This window comes from Nicotiana sylvestris, chromosome 12 (genome assembly GCF_000393655.2).
Source record: "Nicotiana sylvestris chromosome 12, ASM39365v2, whole genome shotgun sequence".
NCBI classification, from domain to species: Eukaryota; Viridiplantae; Streptophyta; class Magnoliopsida; order Solanales; family Solanaceae; genus Nicotiana; species Nicotiana sylvestris.
The window spans coordinates 162978158-162998381 of record NC_091068.1 but is presented as its reverse complement, the minus strand read 5'-3'; the positions used below and the strand labels follow the sequence as shown (position 1 = coordinate 162998381).

General features: G+C 36.8%; 1 protein-coding gene across 1 annotated transcript; it reads right to left on the bottom strand.

The window, feature by feature from the left end:
* Positions 1-5376: 5376 nt before the first annotated feature.
* Positions 5377-6651, bottom strand: LOC138884038 (uncharacterized). Its single transcript, XM_070164777.1, has 2 exons — positions 6021-6651; positions 5377-5936 (listed from the first exon to the last, which is right to left on the bottom strand). Exons 1-2 carry the CDS (start codon positions 6649-6651, stop codon positions 5377-5379), a joined length of 1191 nt encoding a protein of 396 aa, XP_070020878.1.
* Positions 6652-20224: the final 13573 nt, after the last annotated feature.

Genomic DNA, 20224 nt, shown 5'->3' with positions numbered 1-20224 from the left:
CGTGTACAAAATTGGTCATTCGGAGTTGAATTGGTGGGTTTCGGCATCGTTTGTGGAACTTGAAAGTTCCTAAGTTCTTAAGCTTGAATCTAAAGTTGATTTGGTATTTTGGCGTTATTTTGAGTGATTCGAAGGCTCGACTAAGTTTTAATGATGTTATGGGAGGTGTTGGTACATTTGGTTTGAGGTCTCGAGGGCGTCAGGTGTGTTTCGGGTGAGTTTTGAGCGAGTCCAGGCATTACCGGGACTCAGGCATTGGTTCTAGTGCTTAAATTTACAGCTGGGGTGGAAGTTTTACCGCTGGGTGCGGTGGTTTTACCGCTGGGCGCGGTGGTTTTATTGCGGTCGCAGAAAATGGTCCGCTGTCCTCGGTCATGAAGAATCCACAGGTCATTGGTCCAACTTTGGAAGCCTATATCTTTTGATCTACAAGGAATTTTGAGGTGATTCAAAATCAAAAGTTGTAACCCCTCGTGTCTAGTTTCCAGAAAGGTAAATAAATCATAATTTGGATATCTGTAGAGAAATTTATGGCCAAAATACTAAAGTATGTTACTGCAGTCAACATTTTCCGCTGTAGCAATGGTTTTACCGCGGTCAGCAATGGTTTTACTGTGGTCAGCGGTGGCCACCGCGGTCAGCGGTGATGGGGATCCGGAAGGTACTCTATAAATACGAGATTTGGGGTTTTATTTCATATTTTGACCTAGAGAGCTCGGGCTTTAATGATTTTTCGAGGAATTTTCAAGAAAAACCATCGGGGTAAGTGATTCTGAACTCAATTTTGGCTAAAATACATGATTATAACATTGGATTCATCATTTGTGTAGAGATTTGGGATGTAAATTTGGAAAAAATTGTGGAACTTCATAAAATGAAAATTTGGGATTTGAAAGCCGATTCGAAGTCGGAATTGAGTGAAACTAGTATGGATAGTTTCGTAATTGAATGGGTTGTCAGATTTTGAGACTTTGGTCGGATTCCGAGATGTGGGCTCGGGGGCCGGGTTTGAGCAATTTTGGGATTCTTGAGTTAATTTGATTATTTTCGCATGGGCTTTGTTCCTTTTGCAAATATTGATTATAATATATTGTTTTTGGTTAGATTGGAGCATTTGGAGGCCGATTCGAGAGGCAAAGGCATCGCGGCTAGAGTTTGGACCGGTTTGAGGTGAGTAATGATTCTAAATGTTGTCCTGAGTGTATGAAATCCCGGATTGCACATCGTTGTGCAATATTGAGGTGACGCACACGCTAGATGACGAGCGTGGGGTCGTGCACCATTGGGGATTGTGACTTAGTCCATCCTGTATGACTATTTTCCCGCGTATTTTATTTAAAACCATTTGCTATCATCATGTTTTGGGCTAAATGACTATTTGGCCCCTTAGGGGATTTTTACTGATACTTCCTCACTGTTTTGACTTTATACTTGTACTCAGTCATGCTATATTCTACTGTTTTCATAACTCAGCCATGTCTACTCTGTTTTAATACATTAAATGATATTTTAAATGATAATTTGGGCTGAGCATCATGTTTTACTATTGCTCGAGTGGCTTATGAGATTTTGACTGAGTAAGGCCGAGGGCCTGTGTTGTGAGGATACACTGATTGTGATTATGAGGCAGAGGGCCTGAGATTTGTATGCCACGAGGTGGCTTGTTGATATGAGGCCGGGAGCCTATGTGATTATGCTACGAGATGGCTTGATATTGCGCTTGGGCCGTAAGGGGCCCCTCCAGGAGTCTGCACACCCCCAGTGAGCACGGGTACCCATTGTGATGTTTGATATAGCCCGAGGGGCTGGTGTTGTTCCATGTTGTTGCCTGAGGGGCGTTTTCTTTTTGTATTGTGCCCGAGGGGTGGATTTTCTGTGCTTATCTGTTCTAGCTTCTTTCCATTTAATTGTTTGATTGTCAAAAAGGTGTTTTAAAGAAGTTTAAACTGAGCTAAGATGTTTTAAGAGATTTCACTGGTTCATTGCTTTTACTAGTTTTATACTGCTTCTATATAGCATGTTGATGAGATTTACGTGATTTCTTATCGCTCAGTCTTCATTTATTATTATTACTCACTAAGTCGGAGTACTCACATTACTTCCTGCATCTTGTGTGCAGATTTAGGTATTTCTGAACCCGGTAGCGGGTGTTGGTTGCTCAGAGGCAGTGTCATCGGAGTTTAGCAAGGTAGTTGCCCGAGGTTCGCAGCACTGCTTTTCTCCCTCTTGATTTCATTAGAATGTATTTAGTACATTTTTCATACTTTCCGTTATATTTAGACCTTAGTAGATGCTCGTGACTTGTGACACCCCGATGTCGGGCTGTATCTATTTCTGCACTTGTTTTATTTCGCTTAATTTTGGGATTTATTTCTTATCAATGACTTAAATTGACTTATCAAAAATTGTTAAAAATAAATTTGGGAATTATGTAAACTGGCCTTGTCTTCACGAGAGGCTCCATCACGACCGGGTCCGGTTTGGTGTCGTGACAAGTTTCTATGAAGTTACTTCCTATAAATTTTGTATCATTTGTTCAGTTGATGTAAAAGTGTTCTTTTGGGTTATGTGATATTTATGAGACCACGGATGGTATTGTTAATGTTATGAGTCTTGTTACGTTGTTTAGTTGTGCGTATACTCGTAAGATGTGTTTTTGGGCACTCTGTCAGGTGGATAAGCTTAATTACAAAGGAAACTCTGGCGAAATTTTTGGAAATTTAAAGATTTAGCTAAATTCTAAGTTGCTGGTGTGTAGTGTAATAAACTGAGTTGCATAAGGTGCTAATAAGTGAACCTTGATCTTCATTCGAGGACAAATGATCTTGGGGGGAGGGGGGGAGGATGTAAGGACCTGTAAAATATTTCCTAAAAACCGGAATATCATGATGCTAAGATAAGATAATGTATTAGAAATTGTTGAACTTAAGCTCGTCGCGGTTCGGACTTTTTAGATTGAGTTGTGCATTAAAAAGTTAAAGGAAAATGTTCGTAGAAGTATGCATTTCTGCGGCCCATTATGCGGCCGCATAATCACTCTGCGGGTCGCATAATGGCCGCAGAGTGAGGTAGTCTTTTGGGCCAATTTTGATGTCATTTCCGCGGTCCATTATGTGATCGCATATCCATTATGCGGACCGCATTTTGGTCGCACATATGTCCTTGTACTTTTGTGAAGGGAGATTCTGCGGCGCATTATGCGACCGCAGAACAGGTCTACGAATCGCATATTGGCCGCAGACCAGGCAGAAAATTGAGGTCTCTGAGGGCCACTTTCGCGGTCATTTTGCGGGCCACGTAGCCATTAAGCGACCGCATATTTGTGTCAGGGCTCCTATTTTTTAACTTTTAAAACCCGACCCCATTCCGTTAAAACACCACCTTAGGCCATATTTAGCTATTTTTCTGAAATCTCTAGAGTGAAGGAGAGGGTTCTTAGAGAGAGAGAGATCAAACTTCAAACCAATATCCATCTATCCTTGCTAAATACTTGAAGATTATCAAGAAGGTCCTCATATTGAAGGTAAAAAATCTATACCCTAGGCTTTAATTTTGAAAATTTAGAAAAGTGGGATAATCAGTAAGATAATTATTGGTGTGAGGGTGGTTACATTGCATGCATGTGTTCTTAGAAGATGTGGGGGAATTGTAAATCAAAGATAGAGAAGAATGGGGAATGGTTTGGTGTAATCTTCCATAAAACAACAACAACAACAACAACAACAACCCAGTGAAATCCCACTAATGGGGTCTGGGGAGGGTAGTGTATACGCAGACCTTACCCCTACCCCGAAAGGGTAGAAAGGCTGTTTCCAAAAGACCCTCAGCTCAATAGAACAAAAGGACAAAAACAGAGAATATTAGTATCACCACATAAATAATACGAAAAAAAATATGAACATGAAATCCAGAAGAAAGATGCAAAGTAAAGTGATAGCTATTAAATATGTCATGCACTGAAATAGTAAGACACAACAATGGCACTAGCTATCTTAGGTAAAAACCCTACCAGACTAGTCTAGCAAAGGTATAAGTAAGGCAAGACTCAACTACCTCCTAATCTACAACCTTAATACTCGACCTCCACAACTTCCTATCAAGTGTCATGTCCTCGGAAATTTGAAGCCTTGCCATATCATGTCTGATCACCTCTCCCCAATACTTCTTAGACCACCCTCTACCTCTTCTCGTCCCCACACATCTAGCCGCTCGCACCTCCTTACTGGAGCATCTGGACTTATCCTCTGAACATGCCCGAACCATCTGAGCCTCATTTCCCACATATTGTCCTCAATGGGAGCCACTTGCACCTTCTCCTGAATATCATCATTCCTAATCTTATCCATCTTAGTGTTCCCGCACATCCACCTTAGCATTCTCATTTCTACTACTCTCATCTTCTGAGTATGTGAGTTCTTAACAGGCCAACACTCAGCCCCATACATCATTGCCGGTCTAACCACCGCTTTATAGAACTTACCTTTGAGAATCAGTAGCACTCTCTTGTCACACAAGACTCTAGATGCTAACCTCCACTTCATCTATCCTACCCCAATATGATGTGTGACATCCTCGTCGATCTCCCCTCCCCCCTGGATAATCGACCCAAGGTACTTGAAGCTTCCTCTACTTGGGATGATCTGTGATTCAAGCCTCATATCCACGCCAACTTCCCCCGGCTCAGCGCTGAACTTACACTCCAGGTATTCCGTCTTCGTCCTTCTCAGCTTGAAACCCTTAGACTCAAGAGCATGTCTCCAAACCTCTAGCCTCTCGTTAAAACCGGCTCGCGACTCATCAATCAGAACTATGTCATCAGCGAATAGCATGCACCATGGCACCTCCCCTTGAATATAGTGCGTTAACGTGTCCATCACCAAGGCAAATAAGGATGGACTGAGTGCAGAACTTTGGTATAACCCCATTACAACCGGAAAATATTTAGAGTCTCCTCTTACTGTCCTAACCCGAGTCTTAGCCTCATCATACATGTCCTTGATCGCTATAATGTACGGTACCGACACATTTTTTGCCTCCAAGCATCTCCAGAGAAGTTCTCTAGGAACCTTGTCATATGCTTTCTCCAGGTCAATAAACACCATGTGCAGATCCTTCTTCCTCTCTCTATACATTTCCACCAACCTCCGAACAAGGTGTATAGCTTCTGTAGTCGAACGACCCGGTATGAATCCGAACTGGTTGTCGGATATAGGCACTGCCTTCCTCACCCTTGCTTCAACCACCCTCTCCCACACTTTCATGGTATGGCTTAGTAATTTGATACCCCTATAGTTGTTACAACTCTGGATATCATCTTTGTTCTTATACAATGGAACTACCGTACTCCACCCCCACTCCTCTGGCCTCCTCTTCGCCTTAAAAATAACATTGAACAACCCAGTCAACCACTCCAAACCTGCTCTCCCCACGCTCTTCCAAAATTCCACTCTCGTCTGGACCGCTCGCTCTACCCCTACTCATCTTATGCATAGCTTCTACAACCTCCTCAACCTTGATATACCCGCAGTACCCAGAGTCAGGGAGACTCTCGGAACGTTCCAATTCGTCTAGTACAATATCCCGATCCCCTTCTTCATTCAAAAGTTTATGAAAATAAGTCTGCCATCTTCTCTTAATCTGCACATCCTCCGTCAAAACTCTACCATCTTCATCCTTGATGCATCTCACTTGGTCCAAATCCCGATCCTTCCTCTCTCTCAGCTTGGCCAACCGGAATAACTTTTTCTCCCCGCCTTTTTTCCCTAGTTCCTCATACATACGACTATAAGCTACAGCTTTAGCCTTCGTGACCTCCAGCTTAGCTTCCTTCCTAGCTACCTTATACCTTTCTACGCACGCTCGCCTTTCCTCATCACTTATGCTCCCCACTAACTTTAGGTACGCTGCCTTCTTCGCTTCCACTTTACCTTGGACCACTTCATTCCACCACCAGTCTCATTTGTGCCCACCAGAGATGTCCGTCAAGACCCCTAACACCTCTCTCGCAGCCTCCTTTATACATTTGGATGTTGTTGACCACATAGTGCTTGCGTCGCCACTGCTCTTCCAAGCTCCCATAGCCGACAACCACCCCTCCAACTCTTGGGTGTTATCCTTAGTTAAGGCTCCCCACCTGATCCTCGGTCTTCCTCGAGCAGACCTTTTTCTCTTCTTTAACATAATACCAATATCCATCACCAATAACCTATGCGGTGTCACGAGTATCTCATCCGGAATCACCTTGCAATCCTTGCACAACCCTCTATCACACCTCTTGAGGAGGAGATAGTAAATCTGAGTCTTTGCCACCGCATTTTGAAAAGTAACCAAATGTGCCTCTCTCTTCGGGAAGCTAGAGTTCGCAATCACCAACCCAAAAGCCTTAGCGAAGTCCAAAAGTGAGGTACCTCCTCCATTCATCTCCCCAAAACCGAAGCCTCCATGCACCTCGCCATAACCACCTACGGTCGACCCAATATGACCATTGAAATCCCCTCCTATGAATAGCTGCTCAACAGGCAGAACGTGGCGCACAATCTCATCTAACCCCTCCCAAAAGCGCCGTTTAACCTCCTCATCTAGGCCTGCATGAGGTGCATAGGCGCTAACAATGTTTATGGTGCACTCTTTGACCACCAACTTAATACTCATTAATCTATCATTCACTCGTCTAACCTCAACCACAGACTCTCTAAGTTCCCTATCCACCAAGATACCCACTTCATTCTTACCTCTTTGGACTCCTGAGTACCAAAGCTTATACCCATCCGCGTCATTCGCCCTCGACCGTACCCACCTTGTCTCTTGGACACACGCTATATTGACCCTCCTCTTTTGGAGGATCTTTGCTAGTTCTATAGACTTACCCGTCAATGTACCTACGTTCCATGACCCAATTCTCAAACTATAGACACCCTTGTTCCTTTTACCTCCCTTGCTTCCCTACCCACCCCTTAACCCCTGCCCTACCTCCTGCCCCACCCCCCATTCCCCCCGAGGACATGACCTCACTCGACCATCCCAGACCACAGCCACAAATACCTACGGCAGACTAAGGGGAATCACTAACACACACAAGGTAACAGACCAAAATAGAAGAATATAAGTTGCAACTGTAGGCACACTAATACGTTGAATATACTAATACAAACTAAGATGGCAGTAATTTAACTAACACAACAATGGGAAACGGGAAAATGGGAGGTACCAACTCCCGCGAGTAGAACTTGGGAATTGTCTTGTTATATATGACGATGATGTTGCCACCTAGCGCGTTCGCGTCCAACTCCTACCGCCCCTTGCTGTCACACGCTCGGGTTGTTCTTTAATGTTTGCACACGCACGTCCTGTTCGCCGCTAACAGCCACAAGTCCTAACCTGAAATATACACAAAACACCACTAATCCAAATAAAGGATGGAGGGGTTGTCACCGCTACCACTGGTGAGCCCCCACGCGTAGCAAAAAAGCGATAAGTAGTAAAAGGCGAGGGGAATGAAGGGATAACAGCAAAATTGAGATAGAGAAAAGCCTAATTTCACGAACCCTGCGACTGAATCGAACAACTCTGGTGAAAAAAAATACTAAAAATAAAATAAAAGAAAAAACAGATATGGGGACCCGAGACTAAAGAGGGGGATATGGGAACCTCAAAGTCAAAAATCACAAAGCTCAAAAGTTGAAAATTTTGAATCAGGTGGGTATAAGACAGCAACTACGTTGAATGGAAAACGAGGTTTACTTCAAAATAATAGTCTATTATTGGCTTAGCAACACTTGCTTCACAGAGCTTATGCTTTTAATTATTTTTCCTATTCATAAAACAACAACAACAACAAGAGAAGAGAGAGGGGAAGGAGGAGAGGGAGGGAGATGCGTGAGGGGGATAACCTGTTGGAGGAGGTGTTCGTCGGCGTCAGGAATTTGCCAGCTAAGGCTGGATCTGGAAATTTCTTGGCCGTTGGGGGAGCATTGCAGAGAGCGTTAAAAGTGCAATATATTGTACACGAGATGGTGTACTAGTAAAAAACAATAAAGTACGTGAGATAAATAATCATCAAGTACATGTAGACTCGATCCAATAATTGCAACAATGAACATGCTCAACAAAAAAAATACACTTAAACAATTAAAGCACAAAAAAAAAAAGAGGAAGAAGAAGTAAAGTACGTAGAATAGAGAAAAGGAGATAAAGAGAGTATAGAATTGAAACCTTTGTTTAAACAAAACAGAAGAAACCCAAAAGGCCAAAGCAACAAATAACATCCAATCCCAGATGAAATGATCAAGAGATTGAAACCCTTTCAATCATCCTAATATTAACGTTTCAGTAATTCAATGATGAGAGGAAGAAGATAATATTTGAGAAGATAGTTCAGAGGATATAACGGAGAAGAAAATGGGCCGTATATTAATCTTCCATAAAAAAGACAATAAAACCTTAATGAACACATAATGTTTGATAAAATGCTCAAGTAACTAGGATTGTGATTATTTCCCTAATTATGGGTTCAATTGTGCTACATTGCTAAAATAGATTGAAGTTGCGAACATTCCAGAATATTGTAGGAATTAAGGAAAGCTCAATTGAGGTATGTATGGCTAAACCCCCTTCTCCTTAGAGTCGAACCCCTAGTGTTCGTGTAATTGGTGTAAGTCCCTAAATTGATATTACTATAATCGTTTACCCTAATGTATTGTGTTGAAAGGTTCATGTTCAATGATTGTTCTAAATGTTTATTATCTCGTCATGCTATTTGAGAATGTGTTTAGAATGTGGAATACATATATTGACAAAGGTCAAGAATTCAAGTCAAGAAGCGAATGAAGCTTGCTATGCTAATTTGTATGAAAATCCTTCGTGTGATTCAGACTTTCCAAGCTTTTTCCCTCATGTGTGCAATGCCTTATATGATAGGCCTTATTTATGTGGATGATAATGTTATTTGAATGTATAAAAAATGAAAATTGAATTGTAAGATACGGCCAAGTGCCAAGAACGACTTAATAAATGAGGCTACTCGTTCCATGTAATGAAAGATGGGAAGGAAATGTGAATTGAGATGAACGTTTGAAAGGGGTGATGTTTCAAGTGAGATGGCCTAGCCGATCGGGCCGTGATCAGACCCCATGCCACATACATGGTGGTAATTGTGCTGGATCGATTGATTGAAATTGTAAAAATGGTTGATGTCTCAAATGAGATGACCTAGTCGATTGGGTCGAGATCGGACTCCGTGTAGGAACATGATGGTATTGTGGATTGAGGCACATGGCACTAATATTATCAACCTAATAAGATGGAAACTGAACCGGAAACTATGTGATCCTTACTTGATGTTTTACGTATTTGTTTAAAGCTCTTATTGTACATCATGACTGCTTTCCTTTTGTTTCATTGTTCGTTTTATTAAGATTGGTGATTAGCTTTACATACTAGTATTATTCGACAGTACTAACGTCCCTTTTACCGGGGGTGCTACATCTTTAAATGGATGTAGGTGGTTCCATAACAGACAAGTGTTGATCGCAGCTAGTGGTGCGCCCTGTTTCCAGCCGACTTGGTGAGCCCCACATTATTTCGGGGTCCTATATCTTTGTTATCTATTGTTTACATTCTTCTCATGTTTTGAGGTATAGCCGAGGCCTTGTTGTCGAGACTTTTGTAGCACTTTCTTTTGTATCTACTTAGAGCTCTATAGACATTATGTGGGTTGTATATGGGTGTTGAGAAGGTCAATGGATGATGTTGTTCTTGGACTCTTGTTCCACTAAATATTAAGGTATATGTATTTTGAAACTCAACAATGATGTAATTAATGAAATGGCTTAGTAATGTACTTGTATGATCTCCTAATGTCTAATTAATGAAATCGTGTCTTCTTTTGATAGTAAGTGAGTTGGGTAGGAAGTGTCTAACAGGCTTGCTCGGCCGGGTTCACTCAGTTGAGCGTCGGTCGCGCTCTCTGAGCTTGGGGCGTGACAACCAGTTAGGTCCTAGTGATGTTAGTTTTGGAACCCGAGTTCTCGCCCACATTGCTGTAACTACTTTTTTTTTTCCTCGCACTGGCTCATTCTCCACCTTCTATCAACGAGACACCTTTCTTGTCTACCGTTTTGTGATCAAACTTAAGGTTAAACTATCCTCATTGGTCATAAACTTCTAATTGAGAGTGTTGATGATCCCACCAATCTATCCTATGATATAGCTATCACCCACATCTTGGAAGCCCACAACATCTCTATCTCAGAATACTCATTTGTTTCTGTTTCAAAGTCCTACAACTCTAGAGCCTTTTGCCAGTATAGGGTATGTGTGTACTAAGGGATCTTGGGTGAAGAAATAAGAATGTGAAGTCAAGAATGTTCAGCCTGATTCTCATATCAAAGCCTCTGTTTCCCATCATAATGTAGGTGATCCTGATCTTATAGAGAAATTGACTGCTATTGACAACAAGTTGACCATCATCAAAGACCTTCTTGCTGCAACTCAATCTATGGTTGGGGACATCCATTCCATCTCCAGATCTCCCCTGCTTCTTCCTTTTTCACTCTAATCATTGATACTTTTCCTTTTGTTTTGCTTCTAGAACTCTTGTTAATCTTAAGTTTGATCAACGCTCCTGTTTCAAATGGGAGCTCTACAAGCAAAGCAAATGATCGTCGGGTCATTACACCTATAATAGCTTTCGTCAATTTTGAGCTCTAGCACGTCGTTCGGCAGTTTGAGGCCATGAGTAGCTTTACTTCAGGAATTATGACTTGCACGTATGGTCGGGATTGAATTTCGGGAAGTTCGGAGTTGATTTGGAAAGAAAATTCTCATTTCAGAAACTTTAAGTTGAAAAAATTGACTAAGGTTTGATTTTTGAGTAAATAACCTTGGAATAGGGATTTGAAGGTTCTAAAAGGTTCGTATGATGATTTTGGACTTGAGCGTATGTCCAGATCAGGTTTTGGATGACCCGGGAGCGTTTCGGCGCCTATTGTGGAAGTTGGCATTTTGGAAGAATTTCATAAATTTTGGTTGCAGTGCATTTCAATGTTATCATTGTCCGTTTGGGATTTCGAGTCTGGGAATAGCTCCATATGGTGATTCTGATATTGGGAGCGCATCCGAAAGTAAATTCGTAGGTTCGTAGGTCATTTTGGGGTCATTTGGTGAAAGTTAGAAATTTGAAGGTTTTTGAGAAGTTTGACCAGAAGTGGACTTTTTTATATCGGGGTCGGATTCCGATTCTGGAAGTTGGAGTAGGTCCGTAATGTCGAATGTGACTTGTGTGAAAACTTTGAGGTCAATCGAACGTGATTTGATAGGTTTCGGCATCGAATGTAGAAGTTTGAAGTTCTAAAGTTCATTAAGCTTGAATTGGGGGTGCAATTCATGATTTCAAAGTTGTTTGATATGATTTGAGGCCTCGAGCAAGTTCGTGTCATGTTTTGGGACATGTTGGTGTGATTGGACGGGGTCCTGGGGGCCTCGGCTATATTTCGGGTGTGTTTCGGATCATTTTGGGCTACTTTGGATGCTGATTTACTGAAGTCTGATGGTTTTCTTCGCATTAGCGAGGATCCTCTCGTGTTCGCAAAGAAGGATTTGGCTTCTGGGATTTTGTTTTTCGCGTTCGCAAAGAAGGAAATCTCGGTTGCACATGTTTGACTTCGTAAGCTCACATCTCGCAATCTATAAGGAATTTGGACATGATCCAAAAATGAAATTTGTAACTCTTTGAGTCTTGGTTTCATAAAAGTAAACAATTTAGCATTTGGATTTGTGTACAAAACGTTATGGCTGGTACACTACAGGTTGTCCAAAAAAATGAAGAAGAAATTTGTATTGCATAGAGATGAATTTGGCAGCTTATATCTCTAAATTTATAAGGAATTGGGAGATGACCAAAACATGAAAGTTGTAGCCCTAGGTGTGTATTTTTTAGAAAGTCAAACCATTTATCATTTGAAGTTTTATACAAAATGTTATGATTATTATACTAGAGACTGTCTGAGAAGAGTATGAAAATGGCTTTTGAGAATTTTGCTCATCGCGAACGCGATGGCAGGCCTGCAAATGCGAAGAAGGGTTGCCTGGCATTGTATAAATTTTCAAAAATGAGTTTGGCTCATTACATCTCATTTCCTCCATGGGAGACGACCTAGGAGCGATTTTGGAGCTCCATTTTCATCATCTATGTCAAGGTAAGTGATTCCCACCTATTGCATGTTAAATACTTGGATTATATATAGATTTTAACATGGAAATTCATGAAAAATTAGTAGAAATTGTGGATTTTTGGTAGAAATCCTAGAGTTGGTATTTTATATTTTTGACCACGAATTTGGGCATGAAATTGAAAATAAATTATATATTTGAGTTCGTGAGGTTATGGGTAAAGTTCATCTTCGAAAATTTTTGTAATCCGGGCACGTGGACCCGAGGGTGATTTTATCAACTTTTCGAGTGGAGTTGAGAATTTGTTTAAATCGAATTGTTGTGAGTATTAGAGTATATTTTTATGGGTTTGCACATTTATTGACCAGTTTTGGAGCGTTGGGCATCGGTTTGAGTTATTGGAAAGGTTTGGGAGCCGGCTATGGAGCTTCGGAGCAATGTAAATCTCCTTTTTAACTTTGTAAGAGGGAATTTACCCCATAGGCAAAATAATTCAATATGTACTTCTATTTGTGGGGGCTATGTATGCACGAGATGACAAGATTCTGTACCTAGATACTATTTCTGTTTATGTCCAGGTAGTTTTAGGTTTACACCATGCTTTGTTGACACCGTTACTTGATTATATTTATTAATTGTATCAAATGGAACTAAGTTGAGGATTTTTAAGGATTTAAAAGCTTCAAGTTGAATTGTCTTTATTTTGAAAAGAATCAAGAAAGGGTTATGATTTTAATGATAAATCTATATTTGACCGCATCGCAAGTATGATCTGCGAGCGGGGTAATTCCTTAAATTTATATTTGACCGCGTCGCAAGTATGATCTGTGAGTGGGGTAATTCCTTAAATTTATATTTGAGCGCGTCGCATGTATGATTCGCGAGCGGGGTAATTAGATGCATCTATGGTTCGCGTTGTTCAACCTTCGGCAATGCACACTTTAAATATTATGTTGGATTGGGTCGTACGACCTAGGCATGATTTGCGCATGACTTAATTTGTTGTTTTGGAGTTATTGATAATTAATGTGGCCTCATTGGCCGGAGATATAAATTGTTAAAATATGAAAATAAATTTGAAAATCTCCTATTAACAAAAGAATTGGTTACCTGCTTCATGTTATTGAATTTACAGTCGCCTTATAAAATCCATAACTTATCATACTATCAGTATATTATTGTTGGCCATAGTAAATGTCGGAGTCGAACCCGCGTCACTAATTCTTCGAGGTTAGACTGGATACTTATTGGGTACGTGTTATTTTCGTACTCATACTACACTTGTTGTACATTTTGTTGTACAGGCACATGTATGGCTAGTGGCCTTGTGGGTGCAGCGGCGTGGTTGATACGTGGACTTGGGTGAGCTGCATCTTATGGGACGATCTGCAGCCAGCAGAGTCTCCTTCAGAGTACTTTTATTTTCTTTTCTGTCCAAATTTGTATTCCGGATAGTTATTGTATTATATTTTAAATTCCTAGTAAATGCTCATGCACTTGGGACACTAGATTCTGGGATGATTATGGGATATTCAGTATTAAAATTTGAAGATATTGTTAATTATTCCATAAAGTTCATCTTTTACTAGTTAAATTGAAGGAAATCTATGATTTCAGAAATATTAAAATAGGAATTTAATTAACTATGTAGTATTGGCTTGCCTGACGATGCTATCACGACCTTTAACGGATTTTGGGTCGTGACAATAGGAAGGTCCCAAATCAAAGGAAAACAAGTTTGCGAAGCGTTGCACTGGAGATTGTTGAAGACCAAAATCAAGGGATCCATCGGTGATCACTCAAGTAACGGAAAAGATATGTCTAGCTGATAAACAGCCTGTCAAGACCACAAATCAAGGAAGATCAATGAATACATGACTTTATTCTTGGAAAGAATCAATTTATGATTCCTTTCAAGGATGAACTCCCTTGGGATTGTAATCTCTAAAGATTCACGTCAATCAAGAGTCAAGAAGGCCTCACGGACTATATATACATCTGTTCCTAGCTTGAAGCAGATATACTTTGAACGAACTATTATCACTCTTTTTATTCTACTCCAAACAAGTATTGTATTTTTTTAGATTTGTTGTGTAATTAGTGAGGGGAGAAAAAGAGACAAACCCTAGTGAAGCATTGTATCAAGAAGAAAAAAGTGACATAGAGACTAAGTTGTTGGTGTAAAGCTACATTAACCATTTTTTACTCAAGAAACCTCAAACACTGAAAGAGATCACCCTTGCAACCCAAGGGGAGTAGAGTAGGATTCATATTGAATCCGAACCAGTATAAAAATCCTGGTATTTTTATTTCCTGTATTTTGTTTTTGTATTACTATTTTTCTATTCTTATCTCTAGTCGATTAATTGGTAAACTAGTCAAATCGACAACCCCCCCCCCTTGTACTTTCAAATACAAGTTAACACATTGTACTATTTTGTTTGGACTTCTAAAGCAAATACAAACCTCTATATCGAAATTAATATAAGGCATCCGAGAAGTTATGTGGAATAATTACTTCCTTTATTGAATTAGCTAAATATGATCAATATTCATTATTTTTAAGAACTTAGTACACTTTTCGTTGATTTGATTTTATAACTTGCACACATAATTTTTGAAGTAATTTTTTTAACTCATTGATAAGGGCTATACGCGCAACGCGAGTATCTAAAAACTAATAATATTTAATTGTGCGACCATCTCATCTAAGAGTTTCATCTATTTAAAAGAATATACTTTTATTTACTTAATTTTATCTTCAACACGACTCGCCATATGACTGGTTACAATAGAGGTTGATGGTTTCTTCAAAATTTGTAAATGTGGTGAAGGGCCTACTTCCTAAAGTGTTGGCCACCATCAATGAAGAAGAGGCATGTGACTGGTTTGGCCAAATCATTGAAAGAAAAGAGAACATAACATCTTACAGTTTTGATATGCTAATTAATTGAGTTTCATAGCTCTTTCTAGCCCTTTTTCCGACAATATGGTATGGGATAGGGCCAGCCCAACGAATTTTGTGTATGAGGGGGCTTAACTTTTTTAAAAAGAAATTATTATTTTTATTTGAAATTTATTTTTCTAGATTATTTTAGATGCAAAGTTATTAAAAAAAATAAAATCAATTTCTTCCAATAAGTCTTTCTCAATTACAATATAGCTAACTCATTTAACCTCTCTTGAGACATTGTTGATCTTAGTTAAGCTCAATTTTAATTTTGAAACACTTCTTTCCACTGAAGTAATGGTAACGTGAGTTATTAACATTATTCTATATGCAATATAGGCATTTGGAAAAGAATCAAATCTTTTTATTTGATTGAGTTATATTGTAATAAAAATATTATTACAATATTTAGAAATAATGTGATCAAAAAATTAAGAATTTTTTCTATGATTAAATAAATTTTTAAAATACAAAATAAATTTCTAATATTGGTAATCTTAATAATGAAAATTAAAAATTAAATTTTATCATATAGCTAAAAAAGAACAAAAGTTTAACTGCATCTAATACAAAATTAATTATAAGAGAACTCAATACATTTGGAACATGATAATCAAATCACTTATGTATTAATATTTTAGACATATGATTAATATCTGAATCGAGTGCAATTAGTTTGAGTTTGAATGCAAAGCATAATTTTTTGAAAATGTGGTCCAGTTTAGAAAATAAAATGATAAGAATTATTTGAGTTTGAGATGAAAGTTTTTCTTAAAAACAATATTACGTAAAGAATTAAAATGATAGTAAAAATATTATTACAATATTTAGAAATAATGTGTTCATAAAATTAAGAATTTTTTTCTATGATTAAATAAATTTTTAAAAATACAAAATAAATTTCTAATATTGGCTTAACTGCATCTAATACAAAATTAATTATAAGAGAAATCAATACATTTGGAACATGATAATCAAATAATTTATGTATTAATATTTTAGACTATTAAAAGTTACAATTTAAAATAAAATATGACATTATTTTGGTTATAGGTAAAATATTAATATAAAACTAATTAACATTTATAGTAGGAAAGAGAATGTATATTAAAAAGAAAATAGAGGTAGTGTGAGGATACTTATACTTTAAATTAATTTTAATATAGATAAAATAAAATAATTAATTATATTTAAAAATATTACTGACAAATTTAAATGATTAAAATATTATGAATAAGACATTTATTTTTATCACATACTATTAAAAGGATAATAAGCAAGACATTAATTTAATTATAAGCTAACAAAAAATTATATGACGGTATAATAATATGAAATATTAAATAATACAATAACTATAATAAAAGAACAAAAAAAAAAGAATTTATGTTAAAATGATGTGATGAATAAGACATACTTCACTTCCTGATAAAAATACAATGATTGTAAGAATTTTATTAAAATAATATGATCTAATGTGCTCGAACAAGACAAATCACAATATGACATGTTTTGATTCTTTAATATCGACAACGGAACGAAATGCAAGTACTAAAATCAAGGGGTTAGGTTGCTACAAATATATGTTAAAAAGATTGGTTGTCTACTACGAGATTTGATAAATAATTTCATATCCTGCTTCATAATTAAATTCTCATGTTATATAATTTTTATCTAAGAAATATATATTTTAAGGTTATTTGTACATGATTCAAATAACATATATTGCAATTTGAAATGATTTGTCCGCGCATCGTGCGGGTACTAATACTAGTTATATTAAAAGGAGGGTAGTTTGCAATGTGGCAAGCTAAAATGAAGTCACATGTCAATTTTAAGACAACAATGATAATTTGAAATTATAAATGGAAACATAATTAATTAAAGTAGTTGGATAAAATAGATCTTAGACATAACTAAATAGATCTTAGACAAGTCTAATATATATATATATATATATATTATTGAGATTTATATTTTGAATCTAAAGCTAATCATACTTATTTGTAGTAAGCATTTAGTAGGCCTTTAAACATTAGCAATACCGTAACTATACTATTATAGAGTAATTCAGACGTAATGATATCTTCTTCTTTTTTTAAGAATTATTTCTTAACCGAATATTTAAATTATAATGGAAAGGTAAATATTGCAATCCAAATATATTATCATATAAAAGATAATATTATATGCCAAACAATATTCATGGGTTTTATCAGATTTTATAATTGATATATGAATTTCTTAACAAGAAAATAAAGTTTAAATTTTGATTTAAATGTTAATTATATTTATTCATATTTAGCTCTTGGCATGCTTTTAAACCTTACCAATAACGTAATTAAAGGGCAATTCAAACTCAATGATATCTTGGTGGTTGATTTGATTGGAGAAATAAATAAAAATCCCACGTTCAAAGGAATGATTATTGATATTTATGACCAATAATATTGATAATTTTTATCAGATTCTATAATTGATACATTAATTTCTTAACAAAAAATCAACCTTACCTATACCACAATTACAGGGCAATTGAAAAGCTAAATGTAATTATCAATATTTAGCTCTTAGCAGGCTTTTAAATCATAACATTATCGTAACTATAGCGTAATTTAAACTCACTGATATCTTTTTGGAAAAAAATTGTTTCTTAACCAAATATCCTATTTAATTTGAATTCGAATTCGAATGGGAACGTATTATCATTCAAAATCTATATATATATATATATATATATATATATATATATATATATATATTATTCCTTTTATAGAAATAATTAGGATATCTACAATTTAAGTATTACCATATAAGGAATAATATTATATGCCAAGCAATATTCGTGATTTTTATCAGATTAATATATCAATCCATATCTATATTATATTAAAAGGAGAGTAGTGAAGCATGTGGTTAAGCCAAGTGGCAAGCTAAAATGAAGCCATTTGGCAATTTTAAGACAATATAAACAATTTGAATTATAAATGGAAACATATTTAATGGAAATAGTAGTCCAAGATTTTTTGTAAGTTGAATTTCATTCTTTAATTAATCAAAGCCAATTATTTTAAGATTTAAACTAAAAATAAAAATGTTCTCTTTTTAATGACCAAAGATGTACACCAAAAAAAAGGATGCAATTTTCATTAAGCAAACCAATATATTACAACTATAGGTATCTTTAATTAAATTTGTGTATAATATAGATTTTGTGTATAATTCAGTAATGGTATGAATCCTTTTTTCGAGAAAGAATCATTGTATGTTACACATTAATTTTAAGTTAAAATAATAATTCTTTATTTAGTACAAGCTTTGTATTTGACCTTATTTGTGAACAATATACATTACTATAGGTATCATATATATTACTATAGGTATCTTTAATTAAATTTTGTATATAATTCAGTTATGGTAGGTATCCTTTTATGAGACCCCATGTTTCTTTTTCTTTTTCTCTTACGTAATATACGTGACGTAGTATAGTTATATTAGGTATATATGATTGGATGTAGGACATTGGGAGAATAAGAATGAAAATGTGTAGTAATATCAAGGAACTAAACTAAAGCTGTAGGTCAAAGGAATCTCTTAAACAAAGGTTCGTGGTTAAAGAAATGGCTCGGGTGGCACCCCGCACGTTCGGAAGGTTTAAGTTAATTTACACATGTGGAATAAGACCAAGAGTGTCTAATATGCTAAGAATAATTTGTTATGAGGTATTATAATATCACACGGGTCACATGTTAAGTTTTGGAATCAAGCAAGTTGCGAAATAAAGGTCAGTAAAAGTTATCGTAAATTTCTCTAATAAATTTTCTAAACTTTGGGTCAAATGTATTAGATAATTTCTCCCAATATATAATAATTTATGGGACCCACAACCTATCAAATCGAAGATCTATGAGTCTAGTTCGCAACCAAAAAAACCTCACATCAATCCGACATCGGAGTAAAAAATTATGACAGTTTTACTGCGGACTGTCCAGGCTGAAACCGGATTGCGAACCGGGTTGGGTCAAACAAGTAGTATAAGTCGGAAAATTCGACTTTTCAGACCTAAAAATATTTTATTTTCGTCCAAAAACAGTGAGGGAGCTGAAGAGAGGATTCCATGGTGGTCTTGAGTGATTAAGGTACATTTTTAACGATTTCTACCGTTAAAGTTAGTCCCCGTGCCTAGAAACTCAATCTCTACGCTTTGCAATCGTTTCCCCCTTCTATTAGCTGTGTTTGGATCTATTCTTGGAAGATAGGAATTTGTTGTTCTTGCTGGTTCTTCAAGCTTTATACTTGGTTTGCCAAGGTAATCATATTGGGACTCTTTTATGATCGTTTTTACAAAGTTCTACGGACGTTTCGTCAAGTTAGGGTCATATGACAAATCTGCCGATTTAAACTCAATTATGAACTGTTTATAGGTGCGTATAAGCTGCATATATATAGTGTTTTCGAAGCTTAGGACGTAAGGAACAACTTTCGTGAAAGAACTACAGGCATTCAGACGTTCGTTGGAAAGGTATGTTAAGGCTAAGCTCCGTCCTTCCTTTTAGCACAAATTCTGGGAAATTCCTAAGACGTCAAATGTGATATTTTACTATTCTATTGCTAGAAAGACCTTCTGTGAAAGGCATTGGGATCGTAGCTGAAGTATTTTCATGATGCTATTAGGTTGATATTCCACTCATTCGGTTAAATAGGGTATTTGACATCTATATATGTCATTTTGTCAACTTTCTTAACTATATGTCTATATATGTGAATTCTTATTCGTCTTTGGGTTGTGTAACTAGAAAATAAAGGCATATAGTATTTGCGATCAGTCATTCTCCCTTGTTAAAGTGTATCTTAAAATCTCTAAAGTGACACGTCGATTTCCAAAAATCTCAAATATAATTTTTATGTTTAAACTACTAAAACACTTGATTTTTTTAAAAAATACTTTCTTTTACTAAATATCAAGAAATCAGGTATAAGGACTAAGTGAAGCACCTTAAGCTTTTTATCAACCTCTTCAGAGTTAAGTTATCTTTCTAAAAGTCGAGTTAAGTTTCCAAGCTTATTCAAAAGAAAGAAAACATATGAGGTTCCACGAGACAGTTG

Bases quoted from the DNA above. Each gene is read 5' to 3' on its own strand.
- LOC138884038 (XM_070164777.1), bottom strand. From the start codon at position 6,651: ATGAGTATTAAGTTGGTGGTCAAAGAGTGCACCATAAACATTGTTAGC. The intron at 5,937-6,020 runs GTATAAAGGAGG...GGTGGAATGAAG, and splicing joins GTGGTCAACAACATCCAAAT to TGGTCCAAGGTAAAGTGGAA.